Source organism: Colias eurytheme, chromosome 17 (genome assembly GCF_061535395.1).
Source record: "Colias eurytheme isolate Ceu_HAF_F1 chromosome 17, ilColEury1 Martin Lab GWU primary, whole genome shotgun sequence".
Lineage (NCBI taxonomy): Eukaryota > Metazoa > Arthropoda > Insecta > Lepidoptera > Pieridae > Colias > Colias eurytheme.
The window spans coordinates 804,495-826,128 of NC_142996.1; the positions used below are offsets into that span (position 1 = coordinate 804,495).

The 21,634-nt window shown below is 32.2% G+C and overlaps 1 protein-coding gene across 2 annotated transcripts in view; it reads left to right on the forward strand.

Annotated features, from left to right (window-relative positions):
• Window positions 1-237: 237 nt before the first annotated feature.
• Window positions 238-21,634, forward strand: part of LOC149900967 (uncharacterized) — a 38,107-nt gene continuing 16,710 nt past the window's right edge. For both annotated transcript variants that reach the window (XM_090111865.1, XM_090111866.1), the window contains exon 1: window positions 238-649. In XM_090111865.1, the coding sequence (XP_089967991.1) occupies window positions 454-649 (196 nt within the window). In that variant the 5' untranslated portion in view covers window positions 238-453. The remainder of the gene's footprint in view (window positions 650-21,634) is intronic.

Sequence of the window (21,634 nt, forward strand, 5' to 3'; positions counted from 1 at the left end):
AATACTTTAGCTAATAAGTAAATCTGAATGCAATTTTTAAACTATAATAATATAGTAATTGGTTATTGGAGTAGGTACCAATTTGGGTTAGTACTCGAGTTCTAAAATTACTTTCCCTCATGATAAGAATTGTCTTTGAAGTTTGAACCACAATCAACATTTAAACCCTAAAAAGAAAACCACAACAGAGTGGATGATGTTTTTTGCCATTCATTTTGTAGTTTGTACTAATTCGCTTGCGGTAGTCGACGCAAACCTGTCGAGTCAGTATAGTGAAAGACGCCGCGCACACGCCGCCGCTCAAAGTATGTTCCAAGAAATTACGCGGGAAAATATGACATTTATTATTTTTAATTCACCAAAGAGTATATAACAAATGAGTTTTAATATACATAGAAAATTAATTTTAGTGCCAAAGAAATATACCTTTAATACAATTATGAATCGACGAAAATGTTTACGAAATTATTTCGATTAAAATGTTCAGTGATTTTGTTTGTGATGTTATTTTTATGTTTTTGTGATTGTGCCTCGAGTAATGGTCGAACTAAATTTAAGAGGAAAGTTGATAATTGGAGAGATATCCATTCGAATAATTTGAAAATAAATGATTCAGCGGTCGTGGAAAAACGTGGATTTTTTGGACACGGTAAGTTTGAAATCAACAAATAAAACAAGGCAATTATAACTGGCAACCCAGCATAAATATTAGAAATCTAACTGTACTGTAAAATTACTTGTCATTCATAATTTTCACCGGATCATTAAGCATGTTAATATATTAATATATGCGCGCAATGTTACCTATACAAAATATGTCTTGAACTTTTTTACATTTTATTAGTAATTTGAAATTATTATGGGCAGAAAGTGTATAAGCCTGAACTGAACTTTAATTATCTATGACATCAAGGTCGTTAGGTTACCTTCATTAATAATGTATACAAAATACGTTCAATTTATGTTTTGTATCGATCTAACTCATGATAAAGAGGACTAACTGAGTTAGCGAGCTATCTAACTTTAACTTGACTTGGATTAATGTTTTCAATTACAGAAGAGCAAACGAACCAAAATAATTATTTGTTCTCTACGTACCTATACAATCTACATAAATTCTTTGAAAAAAAGGAAAGATACTCTACTTTTATTTATTTGCGTCTTTATTAAAAGCATCCAAGAAATAGAGTCTTTAATAATATGTCCAGAACTACTTATAATAATTTAAAACCTTATAAATTTCTACTTAAACGGCTTGTCATAATAATATGTATGTATTATTTTAAAGGGGTTTAGCATTCATAGATACTCGCAAGGCAGGTAGAGCAACCGATGAAACAATATTTAGGTTGAAGAAAATATTTATAAAAAGCATTATATTTTCAAAGTCCAAAAAAACTTTAATTGTGAGTATTTAGTAGGAGAGTGTCAGATTTTGAAAAATAAAATATATATAAATCTGGGTAAGGAGACATAGAAAAGGCGCTTGTCGTCTGTACATAATAATATATCTACTGGTACACTATCGAGCAGTATGTAGGCTATTTACCATCGAACTATAAATAATGTTTATTATACCTACACACAAATGAAATTAACAGAAGAAAAAAAAACAGCAGAAATGGTAAGGGTACAGTAGGTGGTCTTTAAGCTCATGAGCGATTTCTACCAGACAACTAAAAAGCGGATTGCTCTGAAGTAGGTAGTAGTCGTCGTATAATTTTTATAAATAAAATAAATAAATCCATAGCATTAACAAAAGCAATTATGAATTAGCATATAATACATCATTCCGTAGATGTTTCTTTATTTTTTTGAATACCCGATGAAATGATTATACAACAAAAATGCGGTGCTTGGTTCTATTAATTGAGATTAATTCTGACGTTTCGATACGTGCGAGCTTTGTTGAGTTATGAATATGTAATTATAAAATTTTTCGTGTATTCAGACCTTTATACCTACTTACTTTAGTTATTTTATGTATTCTAAACCTATTTGCATAATATTCAGTACCTAATTTTGGCTTCTATGAGCAACACACGTCTCTACATCTATGCAGACTAAGTACCTAATAGTAAGTTATTTCCTTTATATTAAAATCTTGTATTTAACTAAATTTAACATTACATGGCCACAAAGATCTGTTACAAAAAAGTATAAAGTTTAAATATTAATGGATTAAATGAATAGAATAACTTAGGCACCTAATTAATACCACATTAGGAATCTACACAATGTTTACAGTAGTAGGACATTTAAAAAAGGTTTTCTTTGTTTTTCTATTCTATAAAATATACAAATATATATTTATAAATTGCATTGCTGTAGAGTACTTGTAATTGCTATATTTAAATGCAACAAATCAATGATTATAAATAGTTTTATTACATTATAAAATCGCAAAGTCCTGTTAAAGAAAGTAGACAGTCTGGATGACTATTGCATATTTATGGTCAGGTAATAAGGGGGCGTACATACGAGCGGTTGTAAGTTGTTAGTAAAGGAGTTCTTTTGTTGTATTTCGCCTTGCTTTAACTACTCTAGATTACAAATTTATTCGTCGTGTTTTGTAATGTTTTTTTGCTTTTGAAAATGTATAACAATATTTCCTTCATTTCGACGTTTGGGATTATAACAACGACAACTATCAGGAACTATTTAATTGTTAAAAGTTAATTTAACACAAAAGTTACTCGACTGATTAAACAAAATTCACCATTGGATATATTACACGTGATTCCTGAGTGCTACACCACTTGTTATGTATCACATAAGAAGCTAGAGCGTCTTCCAAATATGTCTGATAATATCTAGTAACGATGAGAACATCGCTACATAGTACATAGTATCAAACAAAGTCGCCTTTTTTGTTTCAATATATATGCTTATGTTATAAGCATACATTATATCTTCAAAACTATATTATATTTATAAGGATTCTCGAGGAATGTTTTATTATATCATTTATCTGGTTTGGACAAAGCGGGCGAAGCCGCGGGCGGGTCGATATAAAATATATTTAATGAGACGTCGAAATATATCACGTTCGTGATAAAAGCGCCTAAATATCAGTCGATGAGCAGGTTCAACCGTGTCGCATAATGTTTCTATTTCACTGTCACCCTAATCCATAATAATGATTGCAGAATTTATAGTATTTTAATTAAATATATTAATATGAGAAATAATTATAAGTAATAGACTAGAGTAGATAATTTTTGAAACAAAAAAAAACCCATTAGAAAAGGAGGGGAATATGATAAAAATGTAAGGAAAAATAAATTACGGTCAATCCGAGTTCGGGAAGTGGGAGGGGGGAGCTTTTAAGAGAAAAAAATGGTCTCTCTCGATTTCCGACAAAACTACAAGTCCTACGGAAAAAAGTTCAATGGCAAAGTTGTAGGTAATAAAAGGATCTACAACTTTTTATTAACAATTTTTTCACATAACCTCAAAATTTAGGTGAAAAATTCAAAAATCCAAGTTTTTGGTTTTTTATTTTTATCTACTTCAAAATTTATTGTTTTCCTACGAAATTTGGTGAAAACTTACTTTATTATGTCCCAAATATACTGTAATTTATTTGATTGAAAATATTTATTTTTTCGCCTTATTTTGAATTAATACCAAAAAAACAACCTAATTTTCAATCGAAAAGTCACCCGTCAAAATATCAGCTTTTTTCAAAAACTTGGGGTGCCTTTTATTCATTGAAATCTCTACTTTCATATGGTGTAAAAAAAAATAAACACCACCATAGTAAATGTTCTCAGGAAATGCATACAAACAGTGTGAAAATTAGCTTTTACTAAATCAGGCACACTTCTCGAACTACCTGAAATGTTTTTATCGACATCATTTTGCTTTTGAATATGCTGTAAAATATTTAACTTAGAACAGATAATTATTTTTCTTTTGAAATATTACCGAAAAGCCGATACAAGAGAAGATATAGAGTTCGCGAAGTGTGCCTGATTTAGTAAAAGCTCATTATGGAGGATTACGGAACATAAGTGATGTAGGCGGTGTCGTCTCCATATTAATATTATCTCAATGGTACAGTTACAAGATTTCATAGACACGCATTATCGTAATATAATTTATTTTAAACACATGAACAAAGGGTAGCTTTTACAATAAAAGGGGAAAGAAACCCGCAATAATATAAATAATAAATTGAAGGTGCATTAGACCGGTTGAATTGAATGTCGTTGCGGACGTGCCTGTAATTTATTGTAAAAAATACGTAAAAAATGCACGTGAAATGTCCAACCTTTTTCCCGCGCATTTGTTGTGACAGTGACAGTTTTGTTTTTTTTTCAATAGTGGCTTGCATATTTTGGCACTGGTTTCATGGAACGATATCGTTAAAAAAACATATAGCTCTAGTTAGATTAAAAAGTTACGCGTTGATTGTTAAAAGCACGAAAAATATAAGTAATACTGGTAAAAGGGTAAATTCAGCAACGTTGTACATTTGCGTAGAGATGCCAAACCTGTAAAATGGAGGTCAGGAGGTCGGGTTATTTATGCAATTGTTTTTATTCTTACAAGGAGGCGTTCGTTTTTACTCACGGCTTAAATGCGTGGGAATATCATAATTTGTTGCGTTTTATTGTGCACTTGCATTTTGGTTTCATTGTTATCGTTTTATCGTATTATAAATTGAGAAATAATATAGTATGTAAGAGTTTATAGTCAATTTTGAACAAGATAATAATATTGTTTACAATATTTGTTATTTATGAGAAATAATAATGCGGTCTGTAAGTCTTTCTCAGATTTTTTTACAGATGTTATATTTTTATGATCGTAAATTTATCACATTTCATAATAATATTTTGAAAATGCTATCTTTAAATATTAATCGAAATTAATAATATGAGGTGGTCGCAAAAAAATTATATCCACCTCAACTAAAATAAATAACTCTTACAAACAATTTTCTTTACGTGAAAATTAAAATGCATTGCAATGCAGTTAGGAACTTTCTACATGACGTCAAATTGCTAACTCGTATCGCAAACACTATTAAACCCTTCGAGCAAAGATCACGATTTCTAGAACCTAGATGCTATCTGTGAGCAATTTGCCATAAACTCAAAGATCGATAGAGTAAAAGGTGGTAATAGGTAGGTAGGTATATTGTGGCACGTGTTGTAGGATTGTAGGCTTAGGCTGAGTTGTTGTTTAACTATGTATGTATGTAGATATAGGCAGCTACAAAAATTATATGCACCTGAATTTGTGCTAGTTAACTTTAATACATAGTTTGTTTGTTATTGTTGAAATGTATATTTCAGTAATTACTAAAATATACATTTCTTTTTCTTTCTTTGTTTAAAATATCATGCTTATAATAAATACATTTGCATGTTATTGTGAAGGAATATACTTATTGTAGGTACCTATGTTAAATAAAAATAAAAATAAGATTTAAGTAATTCTTGAAAAGATGAAACAAGATAGGTTTTTTTACGAGTTGGATAGGTTTAATAAAGTTCCAAATTATGTTTTTAATGACCAATTAAATTCAATGATGCTTAAAACATATAAATATATGGTCATTATAGTAAATATTCTTTATGTGACGAAGTATCAAGTAGGTAACATGCGTCACTTGATTGCAAGCGAAAGTACCTTCTTAAAAGTTTTTTAAATGTTTTTATTATAAACTGTGATTACACATGAGATCGATATATTATTATCTATTAGAAGACCGTTGACCTAGGGGTAACCATGATGTTTTATAGGAGTATTCTTTCCTGTTGTACACGGGTAGAGTAAACGGTAGAGAGATCAGTTAACTAGCACTCTACCAGTTCTCAGCACTCTACAACTAACTAGATAAAAATGGTCGTCGATTCGATGGATGATGCTTATGGGGCTGACAACACCAATATTATAATTGGACGAAATCGGCTCGATTGAAAATAATTGCAAAGATTGGTCTTAAAATCATCATTAAACGATTCTATGTCTTTATTTTTTTGACGTGCGGGTCTGCAATTTAAAACACGAAGTCAATGTATTAATACCTGAAACTCTAACGAGTCATATTTGACCCACACTTTTCCTTAAATCACACATTTTCTTATTATTTTCTTCTACGACCTGACCCCGCCAAGTAACAGTGATATGGCGCTCTCGTTTGCGCCCACTGTCCAATTGTATGGGAGTAAAGGAGAGCGCAATCACTGTTAAATTTGCTCTTAACAGCCCCTTAATAACTGCTGTACAGCACCACCATCGAAAATAGCTGTCATTTTTCCACACTGGAAATAATACTGCTTTAAGACATCATGGTAACGGCAACTTAAATGATCGGAAAATTCAATCTTGCACTACGATCTAAATCAATGCTATTTACATCTGGTGTTTAGTTATAATAGTGATTGATTTATATGTTTGGTTTCAGTAACAATTTACAATATCGAAATATCAATTAAAACGCTCATAGTATCAAAATTACACAAACTACACTTGTACATATCTATACTAATATTATAAAGCTGAAGAGTTTGTTTGTTTGAACGCGCTAATCTTGGGAACTACTGGTCCGATTTGAAAAATTATTTCGGTGTTAGATAGCCCATTTATCGTGGAAGGCTATAGCTATATATCATCTCGATAAGACAAACAGGAGCAACGCCCTGCGGGTAACTCCGCAGAGCACAGCTAGTCAATAATATGTGGCGGTAATATTTTTCTATGTGGGCGGAGTCTCTATTGTTTATGATAATTTGAAAATAAGATAACATGTTTTCATTCATATTTGATTTTTTGTTATGTTAACATGCATTCTTACGTGTTACGCGTAAAAAATTGAAATCACTTTCGTTATAGAAATTGATATAATTGATGCGTGAACACGCGAGAACATTTCAAGTGTGACGACAATTACTCGAGATTGAGATTGCTCTCTTTGTTTAATTACCACATGTTGTGTTATATTAATTTGTTAATTACAAATGTTTTGTGTACGTAGATTTAAAACAAGAAAATTATACTAAAAGTTGTAACACAATTATGAAAGAGTTGTTTGTTTAGATGATTTTTGAAAAAAAAAAAAACATTTTCAATTTAAATGCGTAAATGCTGTATTTAAAAAGGTTGGTAGGAAAGATGATAAAATGTTTGTAAATTGATTCAATCCTACTAATATTATAAATGCGAAAGTTTGTGAAGATGGATATGTATGTGTATGTTTGTAACTCTTTCACGCAAATACTACTGAACCGATTACAATGAATTTAAGCACACATATAGAGGGTAACTTGGATTAACGCATAGGATAGGTTTTATCCCGGAAATCCCACGGGAACGGGAACTATGCGGCTTTTTTTTGAAAACGCGGGCGAAGCCGCGGGCGGAAAGCTAGTTTCTTTTATAAAAACTTGATGTTATTAATCGTCAATTTTGTATCCGAAGTAAATTATGAATAACCGATACAACGTTATTTATTTAATTGAATATTAAGTCGAAAATCCTGTAAATCTATAGAAAAAATTAATGAATATGGTAAGCGGTATTAATCTCCTATAAATATGCCCAAAACACGCAATAAATCTAATTAATTTATGTGAAAATTATTTTATATACATTAAAACAACAATTTAAGCCTAAGCCAATGTAGTTCTGATTTATTTTAACTTTATCTAGTTTTAACTCGTCTGTCGCAATGTACATATTTTATAATTCTAAGGGCCGATTTTTCAATGCCCAGATAAACAGCTAGATAGACTTTATTCTTCAGTTAACAAAATATTCAATTTTTCAATAGACGAATAGGACTTATCTATCGAATAACTACGTTATTTGAGGAATAAATCTATTTGCCGCTCCAACGGCAAGATAGCGCGCTATTCGACTGTTAGGCGTTTGAGTTGACAACTGACGCGTCAAATTTGAGATATTTTCGTATGTCATAACATAGAGCGTAGAATTATTAACAATTAAACCTCTTTCTATATAATTATAATCAATTAAAATCATATTGAAATTGATGTTTTTGATAGTACTGATGACCATGCCATTGAAAATTTGCCGAACGCTGCCTTTAAGTATGTCGTTTCCATCGTAAAATATATAAATTGAAACACAAATTTAACCAAACTCTTTACTCGAATCAAAACAACAATCAACAATCATAGAAGACAAGTGCACTCCTGACGTGAGTCATAATGACGGTTGTTGACAAATTGCAAGATTTGACTCTATCCCGCTCTAACCTGACTAATTTAATATGTTTGTTTCGCCACTCCGAGAGCAGTGCTGCCAATATGGAAATATTTGGTCAGATAGTTATTCATCAAATAAATCACGATTGAAAAATAGGCGAGCCGTAATGAGTTAGATAAATAATTGAATAAATCTATTCGAGGGGTACTTATTAGACTGTTTATCTCGCGATTGAAAAATCGGCCCTAATTTGACTTATGTAGGAACATAATAATATGTGCCATGTGTCTTGTGTTATCATCTATACTAATATTATGAAGCTGAAGAGTTTTTATTTATTAAAGTGAAACTTTTATTACATCGTCTCAAACTTTTTGGTCTGTGTAGCGCATGTCGCGTGACGGTCGAACCGTACGATAATTATCGTACAAATACGATAATTTTGTGCCGTTTCACTTTTACCGTGGTTTCATAAAACCACACAACATTTTTTTTTTATTTTATTTATTTATTTATAACTCTTTATTGTACAAAACAGACATGTGGTACAAACTAATAAGGTACAATAATTTTGCACAATAGGCGGCCTTATTGTTACACAGAAATCTCTTCCAGGCAACCCGGTAGGACAGGAAATGTGAGAAAAATAAGGATAGCGCTGAAAAGAAATAAAAGTTTGTTTGTTTGAACACGCTAATGTCAGGAACTACGTCAGATTTGAAAAATTCTTTCGGTGTTAGATAGCCCATTTACCGAGGAAGGCTATATATAGGCTATATGTATATATATTATATCATCACGCTAAGACCAACAAGAGTAGAGCACTGCGGGTAAAATCGCTGGGCACAGCTAGTTTGAAATATGGACAGTGGACACATTAATTATCCTTATCCTTCCATTAATTATCCACCTGATTTACTGGTCCATTTTTTTTCAGCCAAGAAAATGATCTGATACCTTCTGTGCGAAATATATATTATTTTTTCTACTTCAATGGGTTTGAAGGATATTGTGCAATTTTAAAGTACCTAATTTGTATTAAAACTTAAAAGTTATTCAGAAGCCATTGAAGTCTAAATCTTCATAGTATATAATAGCAAGAGATATTTTAAACTATAAAATAGCAAGTAAAGGTGAAAATATCACTTTTAAAATGCAAATAAGTTTCAAGCAGTCATAAATAATTTAAGCCATTGAATAAAAACAATTTAGGTACAGTGATGTTCACCGTTACAAGCAAAAACATCGTGAAAGCGAATTTATAGGTCAGAAAAGAGAAAAAAGTGACATTATTTATCGAAGATGGTCAAAGCATTGTCGAGTGCGACACCTCATGTATTTTATTGTGATAAAAACTTTCGTCTTTCCTTATACGGTTTAAGGAAGTTTGAAAATTTAGGATTACCCATAAATTTGAAGAAGGATAATAATTTTTAAATAATTTATTTTTATGTGGGTTGAATAAATTCAAATCTTTGATTATACAAGTATAGATTAGAATAAGTACAATTCTAAATTTAAAAGGAATAGAAAAAAATTAATGACGAGACGGAATTTGAACCCGTTTTACGTTTTCGGGGCAAATCCTGACCACTCGGCTACCCGTGATCTCGCTAGAGCAAGTAGAGCAGTGGCCCGCCCGCAAAAGGCAGAAGACGATCTCGAATCCCGATTCGTGATCGATTTTTTTCTATTCTTTATAAAAAAAATTATAAAGCATTTGAATGCCATAAAACTAAAATATCAAATTCAAGTAGAATTCTTCTTAATTTTTCAAGTTTGTTAGAGACGCTGTAGAATTGTAGATGATTTAAAGAATTATTATTTGTCGATTAAATACTTACTTTCTCAACGTGATCAGTAGAAATAGTTGTACCTTGTCCATTTAAAAAAGAAAATGTGTATTTAATTATTAGACACAGATGTTACGTTGCAATCTATTAGATTAGCGCACGGAATTAGTCAAACATAATTATTTTCTCCTAAATCAATTTATAAGCATGCGTAATAGAAGATGGAATTTTTTGTATCATCCATCATTCCATCCATTCCATCTTCTATTACGCATGCTTATAAATTGATTTAGGAGAAAATAATTATGTTTGACTAATTCCGTGCGCTAATTTAATAGATTGCAGCAGCATCAGATTTTTATATTACTTTATATTATATAGTTATTATTGACCATTGTAATGGTGCTTCATTTATTTTCCCGCTAAATTTCACGTGTTTTATTTGATTTATATAATCTCTTCGAGTATTACATTTTTTGTTTGTATCAATTATATTAATAGCTATGGAACAAGTCGAATCCTTGAGTTGTAGAGAAAGCCGAAACAGGTCTGAATTATTTAGGATATTTAGCTCGTGACCGGCATTAGTTGATGAACGATTCGATTGATAATCATTAATTATTAATTTAGTAATAAAATGCGAATAGGATGCGTCCTGATGGTATCTTACAGAATTTATAATATATTTTTAGTATAAATTTCAATGTTGATGGGTGGTTAAACGTGGCCAATCACAGTGGCCAATACTTCATTAGGTGATAAATTATGTATTCAATATGTACCTATGTCGTATTTATGTTTTTTTTTTATTTTATAAAATAGCAGGAACACTATAGATAGGTAAGTAGACAAAAGGCTCTATGTTAAAATGTGTATGATTATAGCCGTATAAAATCCTTCCTGCTACAGTGGAATAGTTGCTGAAGAAATTAATATTGACATATTTATCTAGATTTTAGTCAATAAATTTAATTTATATTAATTTCTAATTAAATCTAGGCCAATAAAACTACACTTTGACATTATTTCAGCAACATGATTAACAGTTTTGTCCATTATATAACCGGTCCTGCCAGCCAAGTTACAACGGTAACTAAATGTTCAGATTGACCTTCAAAATGGCGGAATTTTGGCGGCAAATGTGTACTATGCGAAATTTCGTTCTATTTTTAAATTACTTCCGCCCCGTTTTTTATGCAAATCAGTGTTTATTTTAGGAAAGATTAAGAGTAAACATTTATTTATAGCAGATTTGCGAGTAAATAATAAATAGTGATCACAATTACCTACTTATTAGTAAAACTCGTTGTATAGCGGCTAAGTTTTCGTCTGTAATCGAAAAGTTGAGACTAGAGATACGTGAAGATTTTTTTGAAGTGAAAGTTCTTTGTCGGGGTTGGAAAAAAATTTAGTGTAACATTTTTTCGTTACGCGTGACATTTTTCCGTTACGCGCCATCTTTTTCTAATCCCTACCACGCGTGATTTGACGTATTTCTGTAAAGTTGCATATATAGTAGTTATTTTTTGAAAAATAAGGTCATAAAGAAGTTTCTCTTCTTACGTACACACGTAACTAGTGTACGCACACTACTACACGCACAATTTTTTTTTGTATCAGCAATCATTTGTGACTGTTCACTCAATCTAAATACTAGGTATTTACTAAAAATATTTTACATTCTAGAGATATGTATACACTATATTATATAAGTAATCTATTTCATTATTTTTCAATTATAAAAACGTCAATATTCAATAATGATACAATCAAATATTATCCGCTTTTAAGTAATGGCGCATCTTTTTTAAATTGAAAATTTCTTCATGCATTTATAAGCAGATACATTCATGAACAGTAAATTTTGATGATTACCTGATCATGTATCAAAACCGGTCCTGTAATGTTAAACGGAGTTGAAGAGGAGGATATTTTTCTAACTGATGTGTCTTTAATTATTTCAAGTTAAATAAAGTATAATGGGTAGATAATTAATAGATAGGTACCTACCTGCTTTTTATTGAGTTTTTATACCATGATGACTATTCAACCGATTTTTGTACAGTACTAGCTTCCGCCCGCGGCTTCGCCCGCTTGATGTTTTGATAAAAGGTAGCCTATGTTCTTTCTCAGGGTCTAAAGATTGTCTGTGCCAAATTTCATCAAAATCGGTTGAGAGGTTTAAGCGGGAATGCGTAACAGACAGACAGACAGAGATACTTTCGCATTTATAGATAATATTATATAGTAGGGATTAAGCTATGATCAAACTGCAAACTATATAGCAAACAGGCTAAATAGAAAATAGGCTTTTCAATAATAAAAAGTAAAATAACTAAAACCCAACTACGACAAAAAAATGTTGTGTGGTTTTATGAAACCACGGTAAAAGTGAAACTGTTCGAACGGTTCCGAACACTGCTTTGTGTAGCGCATGTCGCGTGACGGTCGGCTGCCGAGTAGGTATACCTACTCGGCAGCCGCAATACACGCGACATGCGCTACACAGACCAAAAAGTTTGAGACGATGTAATAAAAATTTCACTTTAAAAACGACGCTGAAAAAGTATAAAACAAGATTTTCAGAATACTGAACTGAACAAAGTTGCTAATGTAGTTGCAAGTAAATGGACACAGTAGACTCTACCAAGATGCCTTCGTTGTAAATTGACAATAATGTCATACAATACTATTCTGAAGTATGCAATATTCCACTATTAGACCGGGAGATACTGACACAAAATTTCGAGTCATTTGTAACAGGATGGCGGTTCTACAGGGGTCTTAGTACGCAATGACAAAAAGAAAAATGATGGTGTGAACGCTGGTACCGGTGGGTTAGTCGCGTGGGCGTTAGTCGAAATCGTCGGAAAAATAGCGAAAGTCAAACGATTTGTAACACAAAAATTTTAGAATTTACCGATAGCCCATAAAAAAGAAGTAGACGGTAGTGTCATGCCATACTTTTCCGGTATGACTTACAGCCCGCCATACCGACGCGAATGTGTTGATTTAAAAAAAAACAATTATTCAACCATTTGTACCAAGCTAACTTTTGCACAGGTAACCATCGTCGTGCAGCCATTTACGAAAATCGCCATGCCATACTTTTCGGACGATTCCAAATGGTCGCCATACCGCCGAAAATCTGCAATTTTTTTTTATTTCGCCTATCTTTTTGTACCAGTATTGCATTTGGCTTTTTGGAGAGTATTTGATAAAATGTGACCATTATTATATTTGCCATACTTCTAGTAGGGGGAAAAAGTGCTGTCATACTTGAAAAATAAATTTATTATTAATTTATATAAGTGAAGATTTCCAACACCTAGATCTTTGAAATTTTGTATTTATATTCGTTGATCCTCAAACTTACAGGAAAAATAAGTGCCATACTGTTACAAATCGTTTGACTATCGCTATTTTCCGACGAGTTCGACTAACGCCCACGCGACTTAGCCGCCGGTACCAGCGTTCACACCATCATTTTTCTTTTTGTCATTGCGTACTAAGAACCCTGTAGAACCGCCATCCTGTTACAAATGACTCGAAATTTTGTGTTAGTATCTCCCGGTCTATATGTAGAGATAAATTTTCATGTTTGGAAAACCGCAGTCACACGTTGTCAAAGTGCTACGGTAGATAGGTATATGTGACGTGTGACTACGCCTTTCCAAACATGAAAATTTGTCGTAGTTGGGTTTTAGTTTTTTTACTTTTTATTATATTTTGTACTATTTTGGTGTTAAAATTGATGAACTAATAAAGAAGCTATGAACGAAAAGATGTGAATTATATGCAATCAGCCCATGAATACAGGTAAAGTCACAAACAAATGCTAGTAATATAATATATAGTTTAGAAGTTACGAGGGAACAGATGAACATACATACATACATACATACATACATACATAGCCTGTCAAAATCATAACCCTCCTTTTGCTTTGCCGTAGTCCGCTGTCCGCTGTGTTGTGCGTTGTTCGTTGTTCGTTGTTCGTTGTTCGATGTTCGTTGTTCGTTGTTCGTTGTTTGTTGTTCGTTGTTCGTTGTTCGTTGTTCGCTGTTCGCTGTTCGCTGTTCGCTGTTCGATGTTCGTTGTTCGTTGTTCGTTGTTCGTTGTTCGTTGTTAGTTGTTCGTTGTTCGTTGTTCGTTGTTCGTTGTTCGTTGTTCGTTGTTCGTTGTTCGTTGTTCGTTGTTCGTTGTTCGTTGTTCGTTGTTCGTTGTTCGTTGTTCGTTGTTCGTTGTTCGTTGTTCGTTGTTCGTTGTTCGTTGTTCGTTGTTCGTTGTTCGTTGTTCGTTGTTCGTTGTTCGTTGTTCGTTGTTCGTTGTTCGTTGTTCGTTGTTCGTTGTTCGTTGTTCGTTGTTCGTTGTTCGATGTTCGTTGTTTGTGTTTGTGTTTGTGTATGTTCACATTCACATTGTTCGTTGTTCGTTGATGGTTGTTCATTGTTCGTTGTTCGTTGTTCGTTCGCTGTTCGCTGTTCGCTGTTCGCTGTTCGCTGTTCGCTGTTCGAAGTTCGTTGTTCGATGTTCGCTGTTCGCTGTTCATTGTTCGTTTTCATGTTCGTGTTTGTGTTTGTGTATGTTCACATTCACATTCACATTCACATTCACATTCACATTCACATTCACATTCACATTCACATTCACATTGTTCGTTGTTTGTTGTTCGTTGTTCGTTGTTCGTTGTTCGTTGTTTGTTGTTCGTTGTTCGTTGTTCGTCGTTCGTCGTTCGTTGTTCGTTGTTCGTTGTTCGTTGTTCATTGTTCGTTGTTCGTTGTTCGATGTTCGCTGTTCGCTGTTCGTTGTTCGATGTTCGTTGTTTGTGTTTGTGTTTGTGTATGTTCACATTCACATTCACATTCACATTCACATTACTTACTCTGTATGTTTTGTCCGCTAGAGGGCGCCACATTAGATTTTGTGAAACCCCATATAGCCTACCAGCGGACAATTAAGACGCTTCTAATGATATGTCATTTGTCGAATTCTGATAAGTAGTTTAGAAGTTACGAGGGAACAGATGAACATACATACATACATACATAGCCTGTCAAAATCATAACCCTCCTTTTGCTTTGCCGTAGTCGGGTAAAAATTAAATATGCATAGATATAAATTTGAAAAACTAAAAGCTTAATTATGTATTCTTTTTCAATATATTAAAGCAATGCACTTAAATTTTAAGTCATTTCCAAACCAAATTTTCCGACACAGTGACCGCGCACAGAACGGCACAGTGTCAAATTACAATCCAAACTTGTAATGAGCTCTATAAGGGCTCAGTTAGTTCTCGTTAGTTGGAATGCCACATTATACTGTGTTCTAGAAAGTACGTCAAAGTGCACCGCATCAGGCCGTTTAGCGAGATTGAGTTTGAAGGGATCATCCAAGGTTATACGGATTGTTAAAAATAATTGGATTTAGCAAGGATTTAGCATTAATTAAGGGGTAAATATGGAAAGGATAAATAAAGAGGATCTTAATATTTGACGAATATTAATTTGGCGGTAAAACTGACATTTATTATTTGTAATTTCGATATATACCCTGTCACTTCCTGTCTCCCGTACAAAAACCGCACTATAAAGCAAAAATATATGAGTAGGATTAGTAGCAATGAAATAAAAATTCGAAGTTTATTAAACAGTTCTACTCTACAACTCTACATGGAATTTTTTTATTACATAATATGAACATCCAATTGTTTCTCGTTTATATTGCGATACAAACCTTAACCCTTTATATAAATTAAGATTATATACATCTATACTTATTATTATAAAGCTGAAGAGTTTGTTTGTTTGAACGCGCTAATCTCTTGAATCTCGGGAATTACTGGTCCGATTTGAAAAATTATTTCGGTGTTACATAGCCCATTTATTATCTCTCTAAGACCAACAGTAGCGGAGCACTGCCGGTAAAACCGCGGAGCACAACTAGTACATACATATACATGTAGCATATATCTAGTGTTAACCGGTACATGCGTACACGAGGCTCACCACCAAACCGGTCAACTCGCTCACCCCGTGGTATACTTTATACCTGTCTGCATTTACTGATATGGCTTAATCTGTCTAAGCTGACGATAGAAAGTATGTGTTACAGTACTTTAATATTTTCTATGTTTTTTTTTGAAAAAGCAGCAAAATTTTGTGATTTATTTATAACTAACATTCCCAAAATCGTTTGGGAAACTACAGTGAATTAAGATTTTTTATGTATATCTGAAATTTATACTCCTCTATTACATGTTACATAAAATATGTCAAGAGAAATATAATTAAGACAGACATGTTGGGCAGAATAATAAAAAAAACTTTACTTCGGCCAATTAAGCATTCACAAAATGATTAATATAACTTTTCATACGTATATAGCAAAAAGAAACATTAAAAGCATGGCGTTATGTATTGTAAAAACGTAATCTTTAGTCCTGGAAAAATTTCTTAAGCAGAAGTTTTTTCAACTTAACCTTTAAATAATACAAATTCCAGAAGCTAGTTGAAGCAAAACTTTACTCCAATTATTTTCCGAAGTCAAACTAAAAGAGTCATTAATATTAACATCTACTTTGCGAAGCGTTTTAACTTAATTGTAGTCTCGATTCGATTACATGGGACAGTACTTAAACTTTAGGAAAGAATATTAAGGAGAAAAAAATATGTTTTTTTATTATGAACTAGCTTCCACCCGCGACTCCGTCCGCGCGGAAAAATTAAGAAAAAATAAGATTTATTTTTTTTCTACGTATTTTTCCGGGATAAAAAGTATCCTATTTTATGCCCAGGATAATAAGGTATAATTATACCAAGTTTCATCGAAATCGAACCGTTAGTTTTTACGTGATGCCTTCACATACAGACAGACAGACAGACAGACAAAAATTTTTTTAATCACATATTTGGGTTTGGTATCGATCCAGTAACACCCCCTGCTATTTATTTTTTCAATATTTTCAATGTACAGAATTGACCCTTCTACAGATTTATTATATGTATAGATTAAATAGCTATCGTAGAATATAGAGTAACATATTTCATAAAAGTCGATGCTTATCAATAGCGTTGCATTTTTTTTTCTTGTTTTATAACTCTCGCATTTTTATTATGACCATATTTACATCATAGTTTAAAATTTAACATGTCAATCAACGATGAGATTTTGCATCTCACTATTAGATTATCTGTGCTATTAGTAAGCACAAACTACAAAGTCATCAAGTAGTGTATGTCGATTTGCAAAAATAACGAATCGAAATTTCTAGACATCACTTTCACAAGGATGATTCTTGACTTCAAATGCTTTATTATAGACGCGTTCCCATTTTTAACGACATGATTAGCTTTATTCCAACTTCGTCTAGGGGGGATATTTTTTCTAAACCAGTTCATATTACAATTACTTTAAAATTGAACTGGTTTAATATATATCCATTCAATTTAAAGGTAATTTTAAGTTTTCAGTGAGTTAGTAATAATTATTGTTATAAATTCCATCCGCTTTCATAGTAATTACTGTAGTAATAGTATGAGTTTTCGCTGAATTTCAGATTGAACTCTCAGTAGAGATTGAGAAAAATGATTAGGGATTCCACAGATGTCTTCTAATTTCAGAGAGATTAAACAACATACAAATAAAATTTACCTCTATTCCCAAAATGCGCTAGGCACGACAAATGACCGAAATCAATACAAAACACTTTCACTGTTCACGGAAGTGGGATTTTCAACTGCTTTTTTTCTTTTTACATTTCCAAACGCTTTTATTCGGCGTCACTTTTATATCAACCGAATTATATAAATTGCTTTTTGTGAACTGAGGTGAACCTGAGCTTTACATTTGTGTGTAATGATTTTTTAACTTTCTTCTATCTTTCAATTCGATTGTATAGTATATAAATCTATACTAATATTATAAAGCGCAAGAGTTTGCTTGTTTGAACGCGGTAATCTCAGGAACTACTGGTCTTATTTAAAAAATTATATTGGTGTTAGATAGCCCATTTATCGAGGAAGGCTATAGGCTATATATCATTACGCTAAGACCAACAGGAGCGAAGCCACGCGGGCGAAACCGCGAAGCGCAGCTAGTTACTCATAAATCTAATGTGTATGTACACTAGTTTCAGGTAACAGTTTTACTTGTGTGTTAAAAAGTAGAGGCTATTTTAGGATTTAGATTGCAATCTCGACGATACGTGGGCGATTACAATCTTCTTATATATAAAATTCTCGTGTCACAATGTTAGTCTGCATTCTCCTCCGAAACGGGTGGACCGATTCTCATGAAATTTTCTGTGCATATCGGGTAAGTCTGAGAATCGGCCAACATCTATTTTTCATATGTACCACGGGCGAAGCCGGGGCGGGCCGCTAGTATAATATAAAAATACATAGTTTTAATAATTATTTATATTTACTATACATATTAAAATTATCTTAACATGAATCTACCAAGTATATTATGCAAAATTACCTTAGTACATATTTTTTTAATATTATAAGTTTTTGTTTTAAATTGAAATGGGAAAAAATGCTACAGTTAGTAGAAAATAACAGAAAAAAACAGCGTGTATGCCGAGCACATGTTACTACATGACGTGACGGCATTATCATGACGCGGCCTTCAAATTTTACTCCCAACGCGCCTAAAGAAGTTTCACTTCAAAAACAAGAAAATAAAAGAAAAATATATGTATATACGAAACCTAAAAAAATCAATTTAAATAACATAAAATATAGAGATAACTTTTGCGTGTGAAAACTGGCGGAAAATCCAAAAGAGCAGATTTAATACCAATACAGTATTAAGTTAACGTCAGTAAACAATTTTATTTCAAGTTGTTTGCGATTCTTGTACGGGCAATAGATCGGATCTATAGCGTGTTTGATCTGTACACACTGTTATTTACTGAATTTTATATTAAACTAGCGGTCCACCCCGGCTTCACCCGTGGTACATATTTACGTTTTCTCTACATAAAAACCATCCTCGTACTTCAAGGAATATAATAAAAAAAGAATTATCGAAATCGGTTCAGCCGTTCTCGAGTTATGCGCTTACCAACACATTTTGCGATTCATTTTTATATATAAGATTGTCGGTATTTGAGGAGATTAATATTATATTGATATTTTGAAAAATATTTTGTAACAATATTCTCATTGCAAGCGGATTTAATTTATATACATATATTTAGCCGCTGGAGTCAGGCCACTGGTGATCGGTCGTTATGGAAATCTTTGGGGGAGGCCTATGTTCTGCAGTGGACGTCCTGAAAGGAACGACGATATTTGGGTACTTGATAATAGAAAGTACTAGATATCAAGATTGAAATAAAAATGATGAAGTACTAGTAACTAGGCGCTCGTCCCGGCACTCTTAGCCCCGAAAAAACAATATTCAAATATAAACAGTTAGTGTAGGTGTAATTATGTTACTATTGTATTATGCAGTTTTCAGCTGGCGAAAACAATTTTCGAATTCGTGCGGTAATTTTCGTGTTTATTCCTAACAAGCGAAAGTCGAGGATTTAAAAACAACATTTTATTTTTTCTTCCTATATTCATTACAATCTTTCCAATTTATTTTATAAGCAGCATTATTAAAATTATTTCCACAAAGATGAAATCAAAGGGTGTTCAACAAGAAACTTTCCTACAAGTCCGGCTTATTATTTTTAATTTATAGATCATCCGTGATAACCACGACTAGGCCAAAGGAACCAGTTGGAGACATGCTTTCTTAAAGAGCTGTGAGTCACGCGGTTTTTCCATCAATTACTTCTGAGAAAATACGGTTTTACGGTCATTTTCCTTCACTTATATGTATGCGTGTAATCTACTCGATTTTTTATATATTTGACTGGAAGATATAATAGCTCTTCATGTTTTCAATTCTCTTAATATATTTCACTATTTCAGGTTTATATATTTAAGTATTTCTCTACGTGACAAGAGTATTTAAAATACTCTATTCTAATCTTTAGGTGTCTAGAAAGAAACATTTTTTTTTCTCAAACATGTTTATTGTTCCTAAATGTTACCAATTTGGTGAACTTTATTTGCAAAGTTTTATTAAAATATCGTAACTCGTGCTGTTTCCAATAATATCAATTATCATAGTTATTTTTATTTCTCTATTGTTTTTAGATTAATAAGAAAACAAAATAATAGACTACAATAAAAATGTAGGCTTATTTTGTTTATTTAATCCACTAATGATCAACAGATCAATTACAAGAAAAAAGTAATGCCTAATCACGTTCCTAATTAACTTTTTGTATATTGTTTGTTGTGGCCGGCGGGCAATAATACCTATCTCGTTAGTATAATAACAAATTTGTATTAGGCTCTCTTATAAAGATTAGTTTGGAAGTGAACTTGATTTTCAACCTACTTCAAAAGAAAGAGTAAGTGAGACTTTACATTTTGAATTCATTTAGAAGTTAATGATTGGATTGTGCCTTGATTTGACATGATTTTCAAGTAAGTTCCCAAAAAAGGTGCCAACAAAATATTATAAAACCGTGTTCATCTATTTAACCCCACTTTCTGTCTATCATTACTTTAAAATTTAGCCAAATCGCTTCAGCATTTCAAGCGACTCTGTTTTTCATAGAGGTAGAGTCATAATGACGAATGTATATAGTACATTCGTCATTTCTAATCCAAGATTGGGTAGTCGTTTGAATCTCATTAAATGCACGTAAATTGTAAAGAACAGAATCAAGAGCATTCACTATATTCTCTTTGAAACACCTTTCGTGATAAAAAAGATACTTCAAATGAACACAAAAACCCGAGCCGTCTTAAATGAAGTACAAAAGAAGTTTTTGTAGATTAACAACGCAAAAACTGTTTAACTTTCGTTCTATGATTAATGATAATGTACTGAGTATTTCATGTTTATGCAAGTTGTACTTGAAATGTTAAAATAATAAATTACTTATTTTGATAGCGCACCAATCTGGGTTTCGTTATATCATGTTATTTACCTATACGAATCTTTCTGTGAAACCAAATTATTACTGAAATAATATAGAAAAGGCTACATACAAAACGAAATGAAATAATTATCTTTATTTGTCAAAATATTGGTTTTAGTTTTTATTCTGAACATTTAGTACAGTCAGCAAGCACACATCCCAATACAGGGGATATAGTGTTAAAAATAGAGGACAAATCAATTTTAAATCGCTATAATTCTTTCTTTTACTTAAAAGATTTATAATTTAAAAGAAATATTCGTACAAATTCTCTAATTTCACACATTTTAATAAGGCCATATTTTTATTAATATTTATGACACAAACAGGTTGTTTCCGAAACATTAACAGTAACCGTCTATGACGCATTAAAACGTGTTATATATGTCATAAAAACTCATCAGATAACTATCTGGTTCAATCTAGTTTTATCTGGTTTAACAAGATGATAAACCGGAATAAACTGGTGATGTCCTGGGTGGATTACGGTCACGGGTGGCCAATCTTGATGGAGATTAACGCAACCATTCAAGATACTCTGGTATGATTTCGTGAACCATCGTTGACATTTTTGCTACTGTATGTGCAAAACTGTATCCACTCTATGCACCTATGGAATACAATTTGTTTTGCTTTTTAAGTCCAAAAGGGGTTGTAAAAT